Here is a 25,583-nt window from a genome sequence, read left to right on the forward strand (position 1 = left end):
AACAACTAATGGGTTACACGCCAAGAATCGAGTTGTAAGAGTGCTCAGACTAACAACTGGACAGTCGTAGAAGGTGTGTGAGCAGAAAGTTGGCCAACTTTGGCCTGGCATAAGACACATGTTGGCCAGAACATATAGCATATTTATGAAATCACATAGGAGTAACACACATATGTTACCAATTTAAAGACATACAATTGGCTGCTCCTACACGATGACTCGGTCGTATGTATTTCAAACCTCAGTTTTTCAGAATATATATGTAAGAAATGGAATGCTTCATCCGTGTCTGTTAGATACCATTAATCTCTCTCTCTCAATCTCTCTCTCTCTCTCTCTCTCTCTCTCTCTCTCTCTCTCTCTCTCTCTCTCTCTCTCTCTCTCTCTCTCTCTCTCTCTCTCTCTCTGTGTGTGTGTGTGTGTGTACATCCATGTACATGTGTTAAATTGTTATTGTACCGTATGCGTGTGTCTGGATGATTATTATATTATTTATATATATACTACTCAAAAGAATTTAAGGGTCAAAAATTTATAACCAAATAAGTTTCAGAGTGTATTAGATTGATGATGTAAACTACACCAACATTTTTATTTATTGTTCCATATTTACAAAAAACCACAAATAAACGTCACTGTATACAAGAAAGTCACATGACATGCTGTCAAAGTTGAAGGTTGTCAAACATGGTTTTACACATTAGAACATTCGTTTAATAGTGTGTGAATCCACCCCTGGCGCGAATACACTCGACACATCGTTGCCTCATGCTGTTGATCAGACGTCTGAAGAACTCTTGGGGAATGGCATACAACTCTGCCATAAGAAGTTGACCCAGATCATTCAGATAGCGGATTCCATTCAGATTGCCATCCACCACATAGAGGGGGGTCCTGTGGTGGATAGAGATGCCGCCCCACACCATGACGCTGCCACCACCGAACCGGTGACGTCTAACGTTAACGTCAGCGAAGCGCTCCCCAGGACGTCTGTAGACACAAACCCGACCGTCGTTGAACTGGAGACTAAACCTGGACTCATCAGTGAACATCACTCGACCCCACTGAACACGTTGCCACCGCAGATGAAGCGTGCACCAGTGACGTCTGGCCGTTCTGTGACGTGGTAGGAGTGGTGGTCGAACAGCCTGGCGACGGCAGCGTAGATTATTGGCTCTCAGACGATTGCGTATGGTTTGATCAGACACTTGAGTTCCAGTCGCAGTCCGCAGATTGTCACGTAATCGGCGTGCAGTGGTTGTGCGTTGACGTAGAGCCATATTGGTGATGTAGAGGTCCTCTCTATTTGTAGTGCTTCGGGGTCTTCCCGAACGTGGACGATTTCGAACAGAATTCGTTGCTTGGTACCGTTGCCACAGTCGGCCAACGACACTCTGACTGACACCAAGTCTCAGAGCAACATTTCTTTGCGTATTGCCATCCTGAAGCCAAGCAATAGCCCTTCCTCGATCTTCGATAGTCAGTTGAAGTCGTACCATTATCGAATTTGGAGTGTGCACCGTACACGAACACAAGCTCCAATTATACAGAAATTCAGCACTGGGAATATGGAATACACGTGCAAAGCGTGCAAATGAAGCGCTTTGTGAAAAAGCAAGTTATGGGCACTTAGCAGACCTTTCGCTTTCGCCCTAATTTACGTGCAAATGTAAGCATGTTTTCGCCATTAGAACTAGTCGACAGTGTCAATGACCGTGGATTTTAATTCATTTATGGGTTGCTTAGACCCACTTTCATCAAAATGGAACAATACCATGCGTGACATTATGGTCTAGCTAATATAATTGACATTCAGAAAATAATGTCGAAAATATCGTCTGACCCTTAAATTCTTTTGAGTAATATGTACACGTTACATGTTTATTTGTGTGTCTTCGTTTTTGTTATGCAACAACTATCACTATAATCAAAAGAAAACAAGCTTCCATTTCGTATTTCCAATTGTCACGAGCTTTAGCAAGTTTAATATTCTATTTATTACCCATTATCGATTTTAATATATACCCCTGAACTGGTTTGACTGTCTTTCCGGTGAAGTTGTATGCGCCAGTCGTATGACGTCGAGGTGTCAGGTCCCACTTGGTGTTCTAGTGGGACATAACACTAATATGAACCAAGATATGTTTAATCATACTGGTAATAATTACTTTTCTTGCAGGCGATTTGGAACTGATGTTGGGTTTACCGACTTACGCAGAAACGATCATCTGCACACAAGAAGCTGAAATCTTTTTCCTAGGCTTGAAAAACTACGACAGACTCATCGAAAAACGAAATCCTCTAACCATAGACATAATGAGAAACATACTACACACGAAACTAACGCTGCACTTCCAGCGCCTGAGCGAAGATAAGCTACCGCTATTTCGGTTCTTCCTCTACACCCTGGACGAGAAGGAAAGGACAAACAAAATGAGAGACTCCCACCAGTCTTCGAGTTGCTCCAAGTCTGGCACGTGCTACACTTCCATAGACAGTCTGAGGAGGGGGCCGCTCGTGAACCTGTTCGGTCCCGGGAGCGTGTTCTACATCATTCGAATGCGAGAAAAGGAAAGAAAGAGGCGAGCGGCCATGCGTCACCAGGATCGCAGAGGAGTAGGAGGAGGAGGAGGAGGACCTAGTACTGCAGCTACCGCCGTCGCTGCTGCTACCGCTGGTGTTGGTGCTGGAGCTGCCGGGGCTGGGGTAAAGGACGGTGGGTCTCCGTCTCACCTTCTCAATCAGGGCAAGAGAAACCTATTCGACGACATGGCAAGGGGATTAATCCCCTCCATTGACATCGACACGTCCATTTTGGATACCTTCCAGAATCAGCGGGAGTTCGCCACTGCGTCGATGACGTCTAGATCGGCTCCTGCCGAGAGCGCTGCTCCGAACTCGGCCGAGTACGAGTACGGCCACTCGGAGAGGATGGATTCGGTGAAGCTGGCGGAAGAGAGAGGGCGGTGCGAGTGGTGTGACGAGCTGCAACTGACGGTCGGGGACCAGGCCCTGTCCGAGCTGGAGGACCGCATACAGGCCTGGTACAACAGCTTCGGGGACTCCGTGGCCAGGGTGGAGAGAACGGTCAACAAACCCGTCAAACTGCACAGATTCCAGGTTGAGGTAAGGGCTGTATTATATATATATATATATATATATATATATATATATATATATATATATATATATATATATATATTTATATAATGTGTGAACACATCTTTCATGGACAGCTGGTGCGTGTGCAGGAATTTTAGCAAAGTGATAGGGTGTATAGGCTGTGTGTGGCTAGCGAATGTTATAGAGGGTGGGTGGGTGGGTGTGGGGGGTCAAGTCATGCTCTTCCAAGAAAATATATTGAAAATCATAGAAGAAAATTTGTTTAAGCGGGGGTTGGGGAGAGGTTTGAATCTCGAATCCCCCTCTCTGTATTCGCGCCTGAACAGATTGTTCGCCGACATGGGACATGGGTGTACATCTTTCGGACAGTTGTCAAAATTAGCATAAAACGAGATAGTTCCCTTTGGTTATAGAAATGGTTACGGCTCAAAGTATTAGTCGATTAGTCGACATTAGTTATTATACTCGACTGTTCATTAAAAAAAAAAATATCTTAGTTAACTAAACGAAATAAAGAAACTGTTTTGAGTTTGCCGCTATTGAAACAGGTCTAGTAGAATTACTATTACTGTTACATATACACTCCAGTTTTCTGTTTATTTCATTTCATTTCAACATATTTCCGTGCTTATATCCGATTAAAGTTCAAGCATGCTCTCCTAGGCACACACTTCAGCTATCTGGGCTATTTGTCCAGGACAGTGGGTTAGTTGTTAATTGTTAGTGGGAGAGAAGGGGTTGTAGTGGCCTTACACCTACCCATTGAGTCGTTAAAACTCGCTCTGGGTGGGAGCCGGTACCGAGCTGCGAACCCTGTACCTACCAGCCTTATGTCCAATGTTTTGAACACGACACCACGGGGGCTGGGTTTTTCCTGTTTAGAATATCGGTGTGTGCACATTAAACGTGTTTCAGGTCGTCTTAATGTTCGTAGTAATCGAAACTAGATTTTATCTCCAAATAATTTCATACTTACGAAAACAAGTGTACATGTATATTGGGAAATAAGAAGTTTAAGCTACTGCAAACATTATATTAGGACGATCAGAAACACACTGGATATAGAGACACTGATGTTTAATTTTTTTTTTTTTAATTTAAAGTGTAATTTTAATGGTTAGCCTGAAACAGGTTACAATGGCAGAAGACTCGTTAGTAGTCGTTACATTCCCTTTAAAACACAACTATTTTCAACTTTGCGTTTGTAACATTTTGGAGTTTCGTATCTCGCGTAAATACCAGGATGTTCAGAGGATTTGGCTGAAGTAACCTTCTGCTACTTACCCGGGGATTCAAGTGGTCCGTTTCTAGAATTCTCTTTCTACTCTCGGGAATTCTAGATCCGCCCTTGCTAGAGTGGCAGTAAAATAGGAAGGGTTACATTTTCGCAATTGTTTAGGGGAAGGGACCTCTAAATGGCCGTGAAGAATTGTTTTTTAATACTCCTTTTCCTTCCAGGATGAAAGCCTTAAACTGAAGAAGTTATTTTCTCCTTTTCACTGATTCCAGGATGAAAGCCTTAAATTGAAGAAATTATTTTCTCCTTTTCGTTCCAGGATGAAAGCCTTCAACTGAAGAAGTTATTTTCTCCTTTTCACTGATTCCAGGATGAAAGCCTTAAACTGAAGAAGTTATTTTCTCCTTTTCGTTCCAGGATGAAAGCCTTAAACCGAAACCTGGTAACAAAGTGTACGTCCGAGGACGATACCGCGCCAAAAGTGTCGGTGTAGACTCGTCCCGCGACCTGCTAGCATCATCAGTCAAATTCAGCAAATCACATTGCGGGACCACGCGATCTGACATGAGGTACGCTAACCTAAGTAACCTAGTCAAGGCTGTGACGTAACACAAGGACGGTGAACTGTAATGAGTTATATATTTGTTAAATAAAAATGGTACCCGAGTTCAATGAAGTACATATTAATTACCGTAAATCCTATTAAAAAAAAGCCAGTGTAGTCTTTAGCATACCCAAATATTTAAAAAAAAACGTTAATTGAAACATATTTTATAAAAAATACAATAAACAGTTTTTTGTTTTTTTCAATATGTGGTTGATAAAAAAAATAAAAATATTCGAACTCTGTTACTTTTTACCTTATAGCATGGTTACCACAGTAACTGGAGTTGACAAAGCGGATGACAGTGGGAAATCCGATTAGTAATACTCTAAACAAAACCAAAACCAAATTTGTCCACAATTTATTTAGTGGCTTTATTAAAGGATTTACGGTAAACTAGAGTGCATGACATAATCTGAGTAGGATGCATGTGCATGTATTTATTTAACATTGGTGGATGGTAATATTATATCTGCATGCACTCATACGAACACCGATGTATTATAGAGCTAGTTTTACACTGCAGGGCACTTTGATTGAGTAATACCAATATTTATTAAATAAACATGTCACACATATATATATTTTTAAAGAGACTTTCCCAAGTTTGTTTCCATTGTTAAGATGTTTCCGACTAACAGCTTTGTTAACGACTAAAGGTGCGTTCTTATTATGCGATTAGTAACACCGACTTGTCATGGCATGTGATCGAATCATACTGTGAGAACACCTAAATCGGAACGTCTTCAGTCTTACACGATACGATTTTTGTCGGGCCGACAAATCGCATGTGACAAGTCGGTTCGAGTAATCGCATAATGAGAACGCCTCTTTAAATTACATGCCAAATACATTTGTTTAGAATATCAGTATCTGTATACACATGTATTCAATGTGTTTCTAGGGAAGAGGTGTGGGGTGGGGGGTGGGGGGTGGGGGGAGGACGTAGCTTAGTGGTATAACACTTGCCTGATGCGCGGTCGGTTTAGGATCGATCCCTGTTGGCTATTTCTTTCTAGCCAGTGCTCCACAACTGGTATGACAAAGGCCGTGGTTTGTACTATCCTGTCTGTGGGATGATACATATAAAAGATCCCTTGCTGCTGATGGAAAAGAGTAGCCCATGAAGTGGCGACAGCGGGTTTTGCTCTCTCAATATCTGTGTGGTCCTTAACCATATGTCTGACGCCACATAACCGTAAATAAAAATGTGTTGAGTGCGTCGTTAAATAAAGCATTTTCTTCAATGTGTTTCTGGTCGTACTACTGTCTGTAGTAGTTCAATCTGTTCCGAGTCAGGCTTGGGGCCTCCACGAGTCCAAAATATTGGACTCGAGTAATTGAGGGTCAAACTCGACCCGGACCCGAATACCCGATGATATATGATAATGCGACTTTAGAAGGAATAAAGTAAAATAGCATTACGCATCTTAGTTCCAGTGCTGAACATGGATTACTCGAAACCTGTGAACAGACTCGAGTCTAGCTAGACTCGGCCCGTGCTCGAGTACTCGTGGAGACTATAGTCAAACCCCTTATCAGAGACAGGACTCGTGGAGACTATAGTCAGGCCCCTTATCAGAGACAGGACTCGTGGAGACTATAGTCAAACCCCTTATCAGAGACAGGACTCGTGGAGACTATAGTCAGGCCCCTTATCAGAGACAGGACTCGTGATGGGCATGTTCAAAAGCCAAGGGGCGGGACGTAGCCCAGTGGTAAAGCTCTCGTCTGATGCCCGGTCGGTTTAGGATCGATCTCCGTCGGTGGCCTATTGGACTATTTCTCGTTCCAGCCAGTGCTCCACAACTGGTGTAACAAAGGCCGTGGTATGTATTATCATGCCTGTGGGATGGTACATATAAAAGATCCCTTGCTGGTAATCGAAAAAGAGTAGCCCATGAAGTGGCGACAGCGGGTTTCCTCTCTATATATGTGTGGTCCTTAACCATATGTCTGACGCTATATAACCGTAAATAAAATGTGTTGAGTGAGTCGTTAAATAAAACATTTATTATTTTGTTCAAAAGCCCTGTGATACACGAGCACGTCAGACCAGTTACCTACCTACCTACCTGCCTACCTGCCTACCTACCTACCCGTAGTAGCTCAAATTTCATTATATTTCCTAATTTATATATTTTTCGAACGTACGACATTATTTGTAAGTGAAATTCTGTGTCAGCTGCTACAAACGTTAGGACGACCTGAAACTCATTAAATATACAGAAACTGATATTCTAACAAGTAAATGTATGTCATTTTAGTCGTTTAAAAGGCTCTGTTAATCGGAAACGTGCCACAGTGGCAGGAAACTCCGGAAAGTCTCTTTAATAATTAGGTAATGAAAGAAAGCAAATGTTTTATTAATCAGTAATGGAAGAAAACGTAAGGAATATTTGTTTAAGTACACCCCTGCACATTTTTAACTACGCCCTTCAAACTGTTTGATGTTTTACAAATTATAATGCATTTTTTGTTTTAATGTGCAGAAATAACGTTAGACAAATATAACCTTTAGTTTTATTTTCATTGCTAAATTATGTTATCTTTCATGCACATATTAATTTGTATTTAAAATGCATGTCATGGTGGTGTATATTGTATTGGCACATATATATGTTATTAACCACTTAACGTCAATGCGTGGTAAAGATTGTGTTTCCACTAATTCTAAATGATGGTGAGTTCTAAAGTGTTGATGGCTCGCCTGTTTACCGCTTTGTCAATCGATACCAAACGTGGTCTCTTTCCCACTTCCTGTCCTCGCGTGTACCGATAGCTTCCTCTACTTAATGTCCTCACGTCTACCGATCGCTTACCCTACTTAATTTCCTCACTTCTACCGATCGCTTACCCCACTTAATTTCCTCACGTCTACCGAACGCTTACCCCAATTAATTTCCTCACGTCTATCGAACGCTTACCCTACTTAAATTCCTCACGTCTACTGATCGCTTACCCTACTTAATTTCCTCACGTCTAAAGAACGCTTACCCCAATTAATTTCCTCACGTCTACCGATCCCTTACCCTACTTAAGTTCCTCACGTCTACCGAACGCTTACCCTACTTAATTTCCTCACGTCTACCGATCGCTTACCCCAATTAATTTCCTCACGTCTACCGATCGCTTACACCACTTAATTTCCTCACGTCTACCGATGGCTTCAGTCCCTTTAAAGTTAAAGTTTATTTTATTTAACGACACCACTAGATCTCATTGATTTATTAATCGTCCACTATTTGTAATTTTGGCATATCGTCTTAAGAGGAAACTTGCTACATTTCCCCCATTAGTTGCAAGGGATGTTTTATATGCACCATCACACAGACAGGATATCACATACCACGGCCTTTGATATACAGTCGTGGTACACTCGTTGGAACGAGAAATAGCCCAATGGGGCCTACCGACGCGGATCGACCTTAAACCGATCGCTTTACCACTGGACTACGTCCCGCCTTAAACTTACAATCAATCTAAAAGCTTACGGTGCAGAAAACATTATTATCATTTCATGTAATAAATTAAAAAACAAATCTCTATAGTTTTGTATGTTAAATGCACGTTTATGAAGTACGTCTTCGTGGCAGTGTCTCTTTAATATTCCTCATTCTAATATTGTTACGTGATAAGGATAGCTCCCGTCGCAGACTGGACTCGTTTTGGCGCTCGCCCCAATGCTGGTGAAACACTCAGAGGTATTCAGTGCGTTCACAGATGCATGCCTTTTCTCCTAACAGCATTAGGGAGGTTCCAGATTACATCACACGGGCGGTGGTGTCAGAACACGACTTGTAGGGTGCGATCTGTATGAGGGTGGTTGTCAGTTTACTCGAATATATTATTATGTTTTAAACAAATTGAAATTATAAACTTTTATTTTACGGGTCATTGTTAATAAAAATAATATCCCAAGTGATGTTTTCTGGAACACCCCCTCGTTATGTTTGTCCTCTTCCCCTGCCTTGAGCCTTAGCTAATGGAGAAACGAAGGTAAAAAGAAATAACTCTCTCTCATTCATTCAACACAATCATCCCACCCACCCCACCCCCTCCGATAGATGAATGAATGCCGATTTTATATCACATCACATCATATATAACATCATGGCATCACATCATATGCATATATCAAATTACATGATATGATATCACTGGACATGATAGGACATTACATATCACATGACATGATATGACATTATATATCAGCAACCATATATCGCATCGCATCGCATCACATCGAATATCATCACATTATATATCCGATCACATCGCATCATATATTATATTATATCCTATCATAATATATGCCACATTACATCATATATATATATATATATATATATATATATATATATATATATATATAGTGTGTGTGTGTGTGTATATATATATATATATATATATATATATATATATATATATATATTGTTGTGGCCGCGTCCCAAGGATATCAACAATGTCAAGAGAATATAAATAACATTCACAGATGACAAAGACGAAGTTTTCAGTTTTCCAGAATTATAAATTTATTTATTTAAAAGTTATGAGTAAATAATTAAATTTTTCTTTGCGTCTATACACTTTACGGCAATCTGATTGGTCCAGAGGTGCTTACCATTTTTCGTTCATATCTCGATGAACCGAAAACATTTAAGCCACGCCTACTACCCCCCCCCCCCCCCCCCCCCCACACACACACACACGATACGCACTACTGTTGTGCAACAAGCCGGATTATTCTAGCAATCATATTTAGATACTTTGAAGAAAACACACGTGAAAGCTACAAAAGCAATACAAAAAAAAATGTATACGATAAATTAATGGAAAATGCTATAGCAGAGTAGACGTGTAGATCTATACGCATTGATTTAACAAAACAAAAACCACTTCGCTAATCATGACATGAGACTCGGTCGGTGGCCAAAGAAATCATGTAGGAAACTTCACGTCTGTAACTTACTTATAAGCGATGTTCTACAGCTGTTGGCGAAAATTAAACGGTTCCACCAACAGCATAAATGTTAGACACGTTCCCTTCGTTCACTTTCATAAAACATAAACTAAACATGAATGGGACAATTCCTTCCAATGTAACTAAATGATCCGTGAAAATGCACAGCAGCTAGAGGAAATGACGTCATTTACAAAAAATCACCTGATTCAAATAATACTGAATGAACGTTCGCATTCTTATGCGACATAAGTATCAATGAAGTTTACACAAACAATACTACAGGCGTATTTAAAGCTAAACAAAATAAATTCAGTTATGTATTGTTAAAGTATGCATATAAATTTAATTATAAGATTTGACCGCAATAATGTTTTGGTTCATGCAAGTATGAACCGAAAAAAACGATGTGCACACTGTATTCTTAAATGAAAATGAAGTTAATGTTCGCGGGTAAATTTCCCTCAGATAGATCTCTTCCTTTCAGCACTAGTTATATTAAACCAGTGAGAACTGTATCTCCAAAAAATGTAAACAGCTTGCAGTTGCTTATAAATATTACTTCCATAAAACAAGTTAATTAAATAGAGATAGTAAGTTAATAAAATTTTCTTTAAAAATACAAATTAAAATTATTCCAGTGTCAATTTAAATGTATGTGATGTAATAAAGTTGAACAAGGGGACATGACTTTAATGTCTGCTGGTCAGACCGCGATCGAGTGAAAACAGCAGAACAGAACAGAACTTTATTCACTCAGAACACCAAACGGTTAGGTCAGGTCATAGGGCTTTACGTGCACATTCAGAGCAAGCTGTTGTAGCGCACGCCTGTCCTGGGCATAAGAGCCGGCCTTGGCCGGCTCCTCCGCCCAGGACAAGAAAGGCGGCGTGGGAAGGAGGAGGGACCGCCTGCACTGGCAGGTGCAAGGGAGTACCAGCAGCCCGATCGTTGTCGGTAACAAGCAGGGTGGGTGGTGGGGGGGGGGGGGGGGGGGGGGGGGGGTAGGTAGTGGTGCTATGGAATTTTAAAGGAGCAAAAAAACAATATCAAAGAGAAAAGGTGCGCAATTTTGATTAAGGAAATTTGGCGCAATTTTGAACGGTCGATCAAAAAAGAAAGATCAAGAGCTAACATAGGTTTTGATTTTAGTGAGTCGAGAGTAGCTCGTTAATTAAACCTATTTAATGCTGGGGTGTCACCCTAGGTTGCCCATAGTGCCCTTAGAAAGGGCCCGACAGCTTCTGGTCGTGGCATGACAACCCAGGGGAGACTCGTGCAATTTGTGTATATACACCGGTAGGTAAGGCGCCGTGTTGTCCCGGGACGGACCATATCACTGGCTATCCAGAGATCGGGCCCGGGACAGACATGGTCGAAACTCTAGTGGTATATGAGCATGTAAATAAATATTGGTATTGGTATTGGTTGTCCCGGGTTTTTTTGTTGATCTTGTCGTCTTGAAGGCGTCCTCCTCTTCAGTGTCACCAAGTGCCCAAGTAGTCCACCAGCAGCAAGTATTTGGGATTGGGAGGCCGATATTCTTTTGCCCAGCTCCTTATTAGAGTACGTGCTGGGCCATTAATTGTGGGCGGGTGCATTGTTATCATTAAGCTTAGTCAATGCACCATATGTACTGTTGCGGTTGTGCGTGCAGTCTGTTTGTAAAACCCTAGTTTGGTGTTAAGGTTGTTCCTAATGTCCTAAGTCTCTACTCTAGTGTAAACCAACAGCTAATCAAAGCCACCCATCCCCCCCCCCATCCTTGGATTATAATGAAATACAAGGGGGGGGGGGGTTACCGTTGACGTCCATTTTTCATAAATACCACGTGACGTCATAACAGCCAATCAGAAATTACGCCACGCTACCGTTACAAAATAAATATCATTTCATTTAATAATTACGTTATGCACACTATTGCTCAATAATTAAAGTAGTTGCTTTTTGGTCCAGCTTCCGTTTGCAATTTACAGTTTGTAAATGCACACTCTAGATCCTGAGAAACTTCAACTTTTATAAATACGCCAGTTTAGCTCGCAGCAAAAGCATTACAAACTTGAAATAATTAATACTGGAAATTTCTAAAGTGCATAAACAGAAAACTAACATTTCTTAGTTGCTTTTTTATTATAAAATTAGCGTAAAACAATTTCACAGAAAAAGCCTTTAGAATATTTATAAAAAACGACATTATTGACCAGGCACAGAAACACGCTATTGTGGATTGCAAATACATTGGGAATTCAAGCTAATAATACAAACAAATTCTAATGTGCATAAACATGAGACTATCACTACACAATTTCTTTTTTGGTTTAATTTCAATACAAAATACTTTTAATGAAAAAGCCTTTGGGGATATTATAAAAACAGCATTTTTATACTGTTGTTTACAAACAGTGTGTACCGATATATTATACCTTAGCAACCTGTATGCATAAACAGGTTCTCAGCGTACAAGGATATAGTTCCTAAAACACTAATATTACAGTAATCAGTTTTACAGTTATTATCTCAATTAATTAATAAAATGATTTGTCATAATGTACAAACAATATTAGAATACGTTTAACTAAGAAAATACCTAATCGATCGTACAAGTTTTGGAGGAAAATAAACTTTACTGAAGGGCAAGGTCAATCCCGGCAACCATGTTATAACAGTCAATAAAGCGGAATTTTTTCCCACGTTTATTTATGAGCCCATGCGATGTTTTCAGTGTGTAAGTATACACACTTTGCAATTGAGGAAATATTTACATCAATAATATTAATGTCAACTTTGTGTCATAGCTTTTATATGCACAGGAATCTGGGAATTAAATAAAGTCGAAAATCGCAAGGCCAAAACACGATCGTAATATATTAATGTCCCATAAATAAATTATGGTAACTATTTACAAACATAGTTTCATACACTATACAAATATTATTATGAAATACAACTAAATGTAGCTCTTCTAGCTATTCCATCAATCCAGCCATCCATGCATCAGTCGATCCATCTATTCATTCATCCATCCATCTTTTATTCATTCATTCATTCATTCGTTCAATCATTCATTCACATGTCAATCTCATCACTCCGTAGTAAACCATTAGCTAAGGCCCCGTTCTATTTTTTCGTTCCAAATGTTACTTTTTACAAGGCGAGCATCGTTGTGCATACCTCCTACGTGCTGAGTAGTAATACGTCAAATGTATCTTCATCTTACACATAAGAACACTGTATAGTGTCTCGGTTGGTTATTGGTTTTTGGTTTATTTTTAGAAAAGAAATAATCTCTGAATTTAGCTCTTTTTTTTCTTAACAAAATAAATGCCGTTTTTGTTGTTACATTTGTATACTGTAATGTCAGAATGAAAAAAGTATTGCCTCATTAAAATACAGAAATGCTTAGTTGTGTTGAGAGTTCAGGCCATAAAACATTGCTTCACAAAACAGGTTTTCATCATAGAAGTTATTTTATTTATATAATATTCACATAAAATACCACAAATTTAGTGTACGAATAATATCAAATATTTTTAACTTTAATAAACGTCTTGTTCAGTTGGACGAAGATGAAAGAGAAATGATTTGATGGCGATGTTTTTTTCAAAGTTTACTAATAGCGGCAATTTGTGGTTAGTACACAAGGTCGTGTTCACCCACTGTATTCCGCTTTAATTAAAACCAATCTGTTCAGTGTTTACTCTTGTGATCAGAACATGTTTAGAGTCGTTTATTCACGCAAACAGAAGACATTTTATAATTACAGTTTAATGCATTTCTTTGGCGCAATTTCTTTTAAGATAAACTTAATTACGCGTACAGCTGTTTGATATCAAGACGTTTCTTTCTGTGAACAGCTGTAGTTACTGGATATAATTATAGAACAGAACAGAACACATCTTGATTTACACTCAGATGACATAAGTGATACATGAGCACATAGTTACAGCATGTGCAATATAATAATACAGCAGTTCTACATATATAATATAATAATACAATTATACCAGTCCAGAATGGACGCAGAAAAGGTTCAAGCAATTCTGCATAATTATTTTTAGACCTTATATTTTGTTTAACAGATTTAATACATCAGACTTTTTTTTTTTCACCTTGAAATCATCTTCCTTATTAATTTTATTGTAACAGAACTTACCGTAAGGTTAATTTCCTCTGTTATTTTGTTTTCTATTTATTTATTTATTTATTTATTTAATGTTGTTGGCATCGTTTTAAAATTAAGTCATGATCATTTTGACCGTAGAGTTTGAGAATATTGCTATGGGGTGGTTTCATAATGATTGGTTAACGTGTTACACAGAGTACGCCGATCTAGTGTGATATGAAGATATATTTTATGTATGTGATACGGTGTTAATATTTCAGGTCTTGTTTCCTTGTTCTTTCCTTGTTTTTTGTTTGTTTGTTTTGTTTTGTTGTTTGTTTGGTTTTTGTTTTTGTTTTTTGGTTGTTGATTTTTGTGTGTGTGTGTGTGGGGGGGGGGGGGGGTGTTTTTTTTGTTTGTGGTTGTTGGAGTGGGGTGGGGGGTGGGGAAGGCTGGGTTTTTTCTTTTCATTTATGTGTTTCGTGTTGACACACTAAATGCATGCGTGTTGTGTTTTGTTATCAGTGCCGGGATGTATAATGACTTTTCAAATCACCCGTCCGACGAAGAGCAGGAACCAGGTGTGTGCACATATACTAATGACGTAGTGTGTTACTAACGAGTACTAAACTGCAGATCTGCTTTTGTTTATTTTAATCATCACCTTCCAGCAATTCAAACAGTTTCGTCGTTTTAACAGTTACACAGTTCAAATCGCTCACTGTTTTGTTGTTCGCTAGAAGAACGTAAGTATGTGATTAATATTATAATTCATCAACCAAAACATGTTTTCTTACCATTTATTCTTTATTAGTTTTAATGCTATAATTAAAAAAGTATTATTGAAATCAGTTCTGGCACAGTGGTTATAAAACCTTTTGATTCCAGACTCAGAGTTGGAGACTTTATCGTCATGGCAACGCCATACAAATTGTATGCGTGAGACGTCATTAGAGATTGAGTCTAGAATTTAATGTTTTATAAGCGCAGGCCCAGATACTTAATACGCTAGTATACATTATTATTTTTTGTGTATTATAATGTATGTGCTATATAGAATATCCAGCAGTATTATAGAGTATACATTATGATTTTAGAATAACTATGTGGATTAGAATGTATTATAAAGGGGGAAGGGTTGTATATAATTTCAGTGGTGTAGGAAGGTGCCAAAAAGTGTGTGTGTGTGTGTGTACACACACATATACATACACATATACATATACATATACATACATACATACATACATACATATACTCTTCACAAAACGTAGGGGAACTCTGATAAGAATTTACAATTGCGAAACTTGTAAGGTATATTAGCTGTGGGGAATGGTTATATGATAATAGTGAATTAATTGGGTAAACATTACAACCGGTAGTTCAGTATTACAGTAGGTTTTATGACGACCAAAGATCTTGAAGGACGATTGGGGTCAGAAGTGAAATTTGAAAGTTGACGGGTTTTTTTTTATATCAGTAGTGGGTGATACCGTCACGATGTGTCAGACATTCATTCAGTTGACGAGGAATACTGCGTATGAGTCCCCCAATGGCCATTTGAGGGAGTCTGTCCCACTCCTCTTGCAGCGCCTGACCAAGTTCCGCTAACATGGTCGGCGGTCTTTAACGTTGAAGCACACGTCTCTCTATCATGTCCCAGACGTGTTCAGTGGGGGAAAGGTCTGGGCTCATTGCTGGCCATGGCATTCTATAGATGTTGTGCTGCTGGAAGTGAGAATAGACGATTCGTGCACGGTGAGCACGGGCATTGTCGTGTTGAAAGAAAAAAAACGTCAACCTACACGCCTAGCAAACTGGACGACAAAGGGTGTCAGTGTGTTGTCCCGGTAGTACTGCCCAGTGACCCTTCATTGCACAATATGGAAGGGGTTTCTGTCAGTCATAGTGATACCACCCCACACCATAACCGATCCACCGCCAAATCTGTCATGAAATCGCATTGTGACGTTGGCCGACCATGCCTGTCAAGGAAGTCCAAAGTGAATAGGGACTTATCTGAAAACATGACACGTGACCAGCGACGAATACCCCAGTTCTGACGCTCCCTATACACCATTCACGTATGTGGGCAATGTGACGATTTGTCAAGGTAGGCACAACCCGGGGCCGTCGAACATGAAGATGGGTTGCATGAAGACGATTTCTAATCATCTGACCCGTAACTGGGACACCAATAGCCAGATGAAGTTTTGCAACAATTTGATTTGCCGTTTGAGCTCGATTTCTTAGAGCTCGATTACGGATGAATCGATCCTGTACTCCTGTCGTTGCCTTGGGACGACCTGAACGGGGTCGATCGTCAACATTTTGGGTTTGTTGGTACCTGTTCCATAGTCTGCTAATCACTAACGTCGAAACATTGAAGATGTTGGCCACTTCACGCTGACTTCTGCCCATTTGCAGCATGCCAATAGCCCGTAGACGCTCATCGTAGGTTCGGTCTAATAGTTGATATTTCAGGTTCCCCTGCTTTTTTGGAAGAGTATATATATATATATATATATATATATATATATATATATATATATATATATATACATCGCTGCTGCTACTGGATCATAAAAAGTGTGTGTGAGGAGGGAGGGTACATTCCCCCTTGCCCTCCAACTACCCCACCCCACCCTCGCTTTCTATGCTAGTGAATTTAGAAGGAATACAGTCACACGCATTTCAGTCATGTCAGACTACACCACCAAGGTCGGTTTTAATTTATGTACTTCAGCATTTTCATTAAACATCGAATCCTGTAGACGAGGCACTAGATAGAGATTCATTGAATCCGGCACTATTTTGCCAAATACCTCTTCAACTCTGCATTGTGCAGAGGTACGGTCTTGATAACGGATAACAGGTTTTGTCGTTCGCATTTGTATAACACTAATCATCACTGTCTGTCTTGTCTGTCTGTCTGTCATTGATTATCGATAGTCCTAATATCGACGCCTAAAATACAGGTAGGTAGGTAATGGTCTATAGCTGGTTTATTATATACTCTTAAAAAAACCCACAAAAAAACCAGTAGGGGAACCTGAAATATTAAAACATACATTTTGACCACAGACATCCTAGTAAAGAATATTCAGGTCGGTTTATCAACACACCGAAACACATTCCATAGTTTGCATATGCATCACGCAGTTGCCCCGTACACGAATGAATGAATGAATGAATGTTTAACGACACCCCAGCACGAAAAATACATCGGCTATTGGGTGTCAAACTATTTTCCCCGTACACGTGCGTGAGGTGTTATTCACGATTTTGACAATTTCCAGGAAGGTCGATTAATCACTGTGTGTGGAACATTATTTCTGTCAATCTTTTTCATTCTGTTGATCATACAGCTGTTGTTATTGTTTTGTTTTTAGTAATTTTTATTGTTTGAATTTGCGATTTACTGATAAAAACCCAATTAACTTTCAAATTTCACTTCTGACCCCAATCGTCCTTCAAGATCTTTGGTGGTCATAAAACATACTGTAATACTGAACTACCGGTTATAATGTTTGCCATTCACTATTATCATATAACCATTTTTCACAGGTAATATACCTTACAATTTTGGCAATAGTAAATTCTTATTAGAGTTCCCCTACTTTTTTAATATTATACATGCACATATACTGCATGTCTCCTTAACACTTATTGCAGCTCCTGGGGCCCGTTCTACGAAGCGATCTTAGCACTAAGATTACCTTAACCGCATAGCTACCCTATGCACTTAAGTTGATCTTAGGGCTAAGTTCGCTTCGTGGAACGGGGCCCTGGCTCGTCTGCAATCAGTCTCGATAATTAGTACTGGTGCGCCACGCGAGGAGAGATTTCAGTTATAACTGGCTGATTTGACTAGCAAGCTCCCACCCTATATGACACAGGCAACAGCCACAACACGCTAAATACAAATATACGGGAAAACCCCCATAAATCAACAACAACAACAACAAAAAACAAACACCCAACCGATATTAAAGACTACTTTATCTGTCGTTGATAAAACTAGAGGTTGTGTCCACTAAAAGCGTGCTTCTGATTTCTGATTGAAACACGCCAAACATTTTCCATACCCATACATCACTTTGTTTGATAGCATTGACACGAGTCGTGTGCTGACCATTATAATAAATTATTATATCAACCTGTCCAGGCGGGATTTAGCTCAGTCGGTTGAGTGCTCGCCTGAAGTGCTTGCGTCGCAGGATCGAACCACCTCGATGGATTCATTCAACTGATTGGGGTTTTTTCTCGTTCCAACCAGTGTACCACAACTGGTCAAAGGCCGTGGTATGTGATTTCCGGTCTGTGGAAAGTGCATATAAAAGATCCCTTTCTTCATTAGGAAAAATGTTGCGGGTTACCTCTGATGACTACGTGTCAGAATTGGTTAATGTTTGACATCCAATAGCCGATGATTAATTAATCAATGTGCTCTGTCGAGGTTCGATCCCTGCCCATGCCAGAGACCGGACCCGGGATGGATATGCCTGAAACCCCAGTGGTATGTACAGGGATATGCATAAATAGCTCAAGCTCAGGCTCAACTTGGCGGGAATGCATACTCTAGCCTCTCCAGCTTCAAACCGGCCTCGGTGGCGTCGTGGTTAGGCCATCGGTCTACAGGCTGGTAGGTACTGGGTTCGAATCCCAGTCGAGGCATGGGATTTTTAATCCAGATACCGACTCCAAACCCTGAGTGAGTGCTCCGCAAGGATCAATGGATAGGTGTAAACCACTTGCACCGACCAGTGATCCATAACTAGTTCAACAAAGGCCATGGTTTGTGCTATCCTGCCTGTGGGAAGCGCAAATAAAAGATCCCTACTAAGCTAATGTTTGGTAGTATGTAGTGTGGGTAGGGTAGGGTAGCTTACTTAGGTTGGGTATAAAAACAGAAGAAAGCACTATATGACTGCTTTCAATATAATATTATACGGTGTGCGTCTTTTTTCTTTTCTTTTTCGGTTGGCTTTTTTTTTTTTTAAGATAAGTTTAAAAATGGTTGCACGTCGTTCGTTGGTCATTCAATATATGTATATTTATGATTTTATTCTTGTTATTTGTTCTAGAAATAAAGTCTCGACAATCCAGGAGTGAATGCAGTCGTCGCTCACAGTTTCCAATCAGCTTTAAAAAGGTATATAATATTCAGAACTAGTTTTATGGAAAATAGTTTTCACAGCAGTGAAAAGAAAGGTAAAAACATTTATACATCTTAAAACCGTAGTACTTATTGGTTTTAAAGGCGCAGACCCTAGTTTCAACTCGTACAAAATGGACACTAAGTTTAGTTAATCTACAAACCTGTAACTCATTTGGATAAAGTTACAACTGAGTGAAACAAAAGTCTGCGGCGTTAAAGCAGGAAATATCCTTAAAAACAGACTAGAATTCAATTCAATAACCGCTACTTCTCAGCGTACGTGCGTTTACAGTACTTCTGGTATTTTTTATGGTTAGGTCTTGCCGGGAGAAACATTGAGGGGAGTGTTTATTTGCCATATTGATAGTTTATAAATTCACATGTTAAGGGGAGCTAAGTTTTGTTTTTGTTTAATGGCATCACTAGAGCACATTGATTTATTAATCATCAGCTATTGGATGTCAAACATTTGGTAATTTTAACATAGTCTTAGAGAGGAAACCCGCTACATCTGTCCATTAGTAGCAAAGGATGTTTTATATGACATGATAGCACATACTACAGCTTTCGATATGGCAGTCGTGGTGCACTGGCTGTAACTAGAAATAGGTCAATGGTTCCACCGACGGGAATCGATCCTAGACCGACCGCGCATCAGACGAGCGCTTTACTACTGGGTCCCGTCCCGCTAGAAATAACCTTTATCTTCCCTCAACCGTTTATCAGAATTAGTGTCAAAAGGAAGAAGACATAGAGAATAATTAGTTAATGACGTCGGATATCTACTTTATTCTGTGACGGTAAGAATGGGAAATTTCATGAGGCTCTGAACAGGATAAAGCAGATATCCGACGTCATTAGCTAGTTATTATCTTTATCTTGCAGAACATGAAAAATTAAAGGGACATTCCTGAGTTTGCTGCAATGTTTAAGATGTTATCGACTAATAGACTTTTTAACGACTGTAATTGCATATCAAATATATTTTTTTCTGCATAAAATATTAGTGGCTGTATATTAAACGTGTTTCTGGTCGTTCTAATATTTGTATTAGGTTAAATTTCATTTTATTTCTTAAAAAAGATTTTTTCGTACTTACGAAATTATTTGAAGACAAACTCCAGTTTGGGCTTCTTACAAATATTGAGAGGACCAGAAACACATTGAATATACAGACACTGATATTCTAAACAAGATAATATATTAAATATGCAAGTTTAATCGTAGAAATATTTTATTAGTCGGAAACATCTTACAATGCAGCAAACTCGGGAATGTCCCTTTAAGGGGAAAAGCTATTATTTCTGTTATTTCAACCACATTGTACAATGAGCTAGATGTCAAATGAGCGATTTTGTAATGTAGCTATGTGTGTGACGTCACAAGAGAGACGTCAAAAGTCATATCCTTCTAGTAACAGGATATGAATGCTTTATTCGTCATCATGTTCTGTCAGTAGAAACAGTGGTTGTAAAAAGCATTCTGAGAGTACTTTCAACTTAATACATGTTCCCTTCAAAGTTTAGAGTTTCTTGGGTTCAAAGGCCATAACTATGTGAAATATTGGTTAACCGCCATGAAAATTAGACTTGGTCTGTATCAGTATATGATAAAGCCATACACAGAATTTCAGCTCAATATCATGAAGCATAAAAACAAGTCCGGAAAACTAATTTTCATATCTCCCAAATTCAATGGCCATAACCCTGTCAAAAATTGGTAAAACACTATGAAAGTCAACCTTTATCTATAACAATACGTGATAAAACTATGCACACAATATCAGGTCAATATCTTGAGGAATTGTGGAAAAAACATTTGGAAAACTATATGTGGGACATGCAGACGGACGAACGAACGAACGGACGGACAGACTGACAGACAGACAGACAGAAGGACGGAAATGAAACCTATAGTTCCACCGGTTGGACTAAGACGTGTTAGACCATAGACCACCCCCCCCCCCCCCCCCCCCCCCCCCCCCCCCCCCCACACACTTGGTCCGCTTTCAGTACTAAAACATACAGGTTTATAAATATAGTTTCGGGTGGTGCAAAAACAAAATAGAAAAAGGTCCACTTGGTTCATATTCGAACACACACACACACACCCAGGTCCAGATCACGCTACGCATCTGATTATATCCTGATGTCGTTAAGACAAACAAGTTAATTATACATTCTTATTTCTATTAATATCATTTTTTCATCATGCTCAGGATCTGTAATTGGATACAAAAGTAGTCTACATTTAGCAGGTTAATGCATAGAAAATTTGCCGTCATTAGTTTTCAGGATGTTAGTTTCATTTGATCCCGGAAAAATAATGTAATAAACAATACAATACAGAACACACTCGCCATCAGTTTACAAGGTAGATTTACCTGGATATAACTTGATGTAGCTACGATGTTCATTTAGGAGATAAACCATATGGCGTTTTTAGATTTGCAGGTGTTATTGTCTATTTGATCTCGCAAATGTAATTTTTGACCGAAGACTTTAGCCTGGGGTCAAAAATGAAATATCTGAGGGCATCAAATAGACAATAACACCCGCAAATCCAAAAATTCTATATAATTATGTCAATTGTAAAGTGAATCGTTTTTCTACGGACTAACTGTATATTTGGTATTTCTTAAAAATAAATACCTGGCTATAACCTAACTGTTGACCCTTGAATCGTCAACTTCGCCTGTTCCACTTGTTACTGACGTCACTTTCTAATGACGTTATTAATTAATTAACCAATCACAAAACAGAACACACTCGCCATCAGTTTACAATAATTCGTAAAGACAGCCTACCCCCTGTTTGTCCTATATATATCATACCGCATTTGTTTGCAAATTATAAGATAAATAACATTTGAATAACAGCACGTCCAATTTGACTGCTTTTAAAATGTGTTTTTTTTTCAAAGAATTTGTCATTTTTACATTTATTTTTGCCACATTTTAAAGGCATGCTGTCACAGATTTAAGAAACTTATTTCTCTAAAAATGGATAATAAATGAAAATTACATTAATATTTGGAAACCAAATTTAGCTAACCTATCACCTTAACTGAACCACGATGGAGTGAAATTCATGTCAACCTTGTTGGCAATATTAGTTTTTGAATTATAGACCATTGCCATAATTCAATTTTTTTTTTTTAATGAAATATCATTAATAAGTGGAGTATGATGGCTACGTAGATGGTAGAATAAAGTATATTTAGGAACATATCAAATTTATATATTGTTAGGTAATACTTTGTTAGGCCATTTAATAGGTCAACGGTCTGTGACAATATGCCTTTAATGTAGAGTGCTGTTTAGCTGTTTATTAACATCATTAGATTGTAGTTTAGAATGGACAAGCATGTCTTTAAGACCGAGGGGGTCTTTTAAAAGCAACAATTGGTTTGCTTTGTGCTAGTACTTTGACTTTACGTGACTGTTCGACAATTCCCCAATACCTGTGTAATATGTGACCAATATTTGGTAGGAATGGGTTGTATGTTACGACGAAATGTTTTTTTGTTTTGTTTTGCTTTGTTTGGTTGGGGTTTTTTTGTTGTTCAAAAGTAGATGCAGGTGATTCTATATGCTTTTCGTTGGCTCCAGTTATGGTTTTTCCTATAGCGTTATCTACAATGGGAGGAGGGTAAAGTCAATTTAAGAAGTGGGGGGTTTTCTTTCTCAAACTTTTTAATTCAGTTTGTAACGTGCCACTGTTCGAAATGATTCGGGTGTACCTTTTAGTTTGATTGAATGGAATTACTTTTTTCTTTTTTTTCTTTTTTTACATGTTTTGGGGTGATCTGATTTAAAATGTAAATATTGGTGTGTGTCTTTATTGTTTTCGTATGAACAGTTGTTAAAACGGACCCATTGTCTGTTTTAATAACACCAAGATCTAAAAATGTCACTTTATCCCTTGAATATATGTGTGTAAATGTAATAGTTGAGTGTTATTCGTTGGCAGACTGAATTAATTTATTTAGATTTTGCTCAGAATGGTCCCAAATAAAGAATATGTCAACTATATATCTAAGCCAAAGTAGCGGCGATTGAACACTTGTTAATTATAACCATAATCCGGCATACCCCGAGAGCTAGCGTGTAGAAATTAGTCTACATTTAGGTGAAATTATTCACAGCCGACAAACATTTCAATGGGCCATAGCTTAAAAAACAGTTTGGAAATTTCGTTTGTTTTTGTATTTTTCAGAATGACCAAAAGAGACAATACACGTTGGAAGAATATCTAGCCCTAAAAGAAGAACTCCGGCGTCGCCAGAGGGCGTACAAGTCGTTTTTACCCATGAAAACTTCAACCTTCTAATAGCCGAAACACTACAGCACCCATTCCGGGTGTATCCGTAAATTAATCTGGACAGTTTCAGTTAAAAAAAACCCAACAAACAACAAAAAATATTCAACATAATTTTCTCTACTCATATTCTCAGAGTTCGCACGATCCTTTAATGTGTTTAAGTTTACCAACGTCAATACTAACAATCTTGAAACCCTCAAAGAGGGTACATTTTCATATTTGGCACTGAAGGGTCTCTGTATTTTAATTGGATTCGAATGCAAAAAAACACACAAAAAAACAACAAACATAAGTCGATCGACAACAAATACTTGTGTAGGTGGACGTAGCAGTATCAGTTTTGAAGGAGTGGTGCATTAATAACGCAAATAATACAGGAAGGACACGCAAGCTAAATAAAAGCCCAGCTCTTGTTTTAAGTTATACTAGGTCTAGAAAACTGAGAAGAAATCCACAGCTGCCTTATGGGTTATTTTAGTCAAGTGGGGGTGGGGAGGGTCGATTTGGAGTAGGGGATCTTTTAATTGCATTTAACCACAGACCAGCATGAACTGTGGCTTGTTATTTACTTACACAGCGTGTAGTCAAAATGGGAAATACAATACAAAAAAGGAATTGATCTTGTGACTATTACTATATCCACCTGGCTTTGTATCGCTAGGTGTTTGGGTCCAAAAACTGCACTGTGCCAAATTTTTACACAAGAGTGAGTGAGAGTGAATGGCCGTCTGAGTGAGTGGGTGACTGATTGATTAAGTGAGTAAGTTGCCAACTGAGTGTGAGGGTGACTGAGTGAGTGAGAGAGATGAATGTATCTGTTTTCTGGTTATGTTGTTAGCCATTATTTTTATCTTACCTTAATCAAAAAAGGTACACACTAGCTATTTGGGTGTTTTATTGGTACATGCTACTGCACTGAAACCTATGGCGATGCCAACACTTTTGGACGAATTTGTACATCAATAAGGACAATTATGATTTTGATTTAAAATTGAAAGACAAACAGGGCGCTATTTTCTTACCAACGGTGATTCCAAAATTGATCAGATGGCATAGATTGGAAACGTTTCGTTCGTCTGTTGAGGTTGTTAGGATCAGTGGTGGTCTTAAAGGGGGGATGGGGCGGAGGGCGGCAAAGCTGGCAATTCTCCGTAAACAAGCATTTTATAGGGTTCTTTTAGTATTGCAGATGTTTAATTGAATAAAGAAGTCGATATACTGAATCGCAACTAAAAGTTTTAAAATTAATTATTTGATCAAATTAAAAATGTTAAAAGGCCAAACGGCTTCCATGTCCAGCGATCCTCAGAAACTCTACAATTACCGCCGTTAAACTGTTGCTTCCCGTGTGGTCTTTCTGGAACGATCAAAGTTGCACAATTTGTTACTGTTATATTCGTGTTTGTACTCATTCTTTATATTATCATGAAGTGAAAATAGTTTTGTATGATAAAGAAAAACAACTGTATTTGATGCCACGTTCTTTGTTTGTAATCTGTTCATAATTAGTTTCTGTATGCGTAAGTGAAGAAACATCAGAAAGAAATGGGGAAAAAACAAGCAAAGCAAGAACAAAAGATTTTTTTTTTAAATTGTTTAATGACACTCAACACATTTTTATCTACGCTTATATTACGTGAGAAATAATGGTTAAGGGCTACCAAGATACTGAAAAAGAAACCCGCTACCGCCACCCTATGGACTACTCTTTTTGATTAGCACCAAGTGGTCTTTATGTATGCACCGTCACACAGACAGAATATTACATATTACGGCCTTTGTTATATCATTTCTGGAGCGCTGATTGGAACAATAAATGGCTCAATGGACTCGCCAACGGAGATCGATCATAAATCGATCGCACATCAGGCGATCACTTTACCTCTGGGCTACATCCCGTATGGTTAAAAGGTCATTTGTTTTTGTTATTGTTGTTTAACGACACCATTAGAGCACATTGATTTATTATTTATGGAAGTAAAACAGCTGGTAATTTGACGCTGAAGTCTTCAGAGGAAACCCGCTACATTTTCCCATTAGCAGCAAGCAATTTGTTTTTATGCACATACAG

At 38.8% G+C, this 25,583-nt stretch overlaps 1 protein-coding gene across 2 annotated transcripts in view; it reads left to right on the forward strand.

Annotated features, from left to right (window-relative positions):
- Window positions 1–24,990, forward strand: part of LOC121381874 — a 63,685-nt gene extending 38,695 nt beyond the window's left edge. Inside the window, exons 9-13 of one of the 2 annotated variants that reach the window (XM_041511262.1) lie at window positions 2,180–3,126; window positions 4,778–4,929; window positions 14,555–14,610; window positions 19,117–19,184; window positions 23,408–24,990. In XM_041511262.1, the coding sequence (XP_041367196.1) occupies window positions 2,180–3,126; window positions 4,778–4,929; window positions 14,555–14,610; window positions 19,117–19,184; window positions 23,408–23,521 (1,337 nt within the window). In that variant the 3' untranslated portion in view covers window positions 23,522–24,990. Of the gene's footprint in view, window positions 1–2,179; window positions 3,127–4,777; window positions 4,930–8,603; window positions 8,669–14,554; window positions 14,611–19,116; window positions 19,185–23,407 lie in introns of both variants that reach the window. The other variant, XM_041511261.1, reaches the window with a different exon arrangement.
- The last annotated feature ends 593 nt before the right edge of the window (window positions 24,991–25,583 follow it).

Source organism: Gigantopelta aegis, chromosome 9 (genome assembly GCF_016097555.1).
Source record: "Gigantopelta aegis isolate Gae_Host chromosome 9, Gae_host_genome, whole genome shotgun sequence".
Taxonomy (NCBI): domain Eukaryota; kingdom Metazoa; phylum Mollusca; class Gastropoda; order Neomphalida; family Peltospiridae; genus Gigantopelta; species Gigantopelta aegis.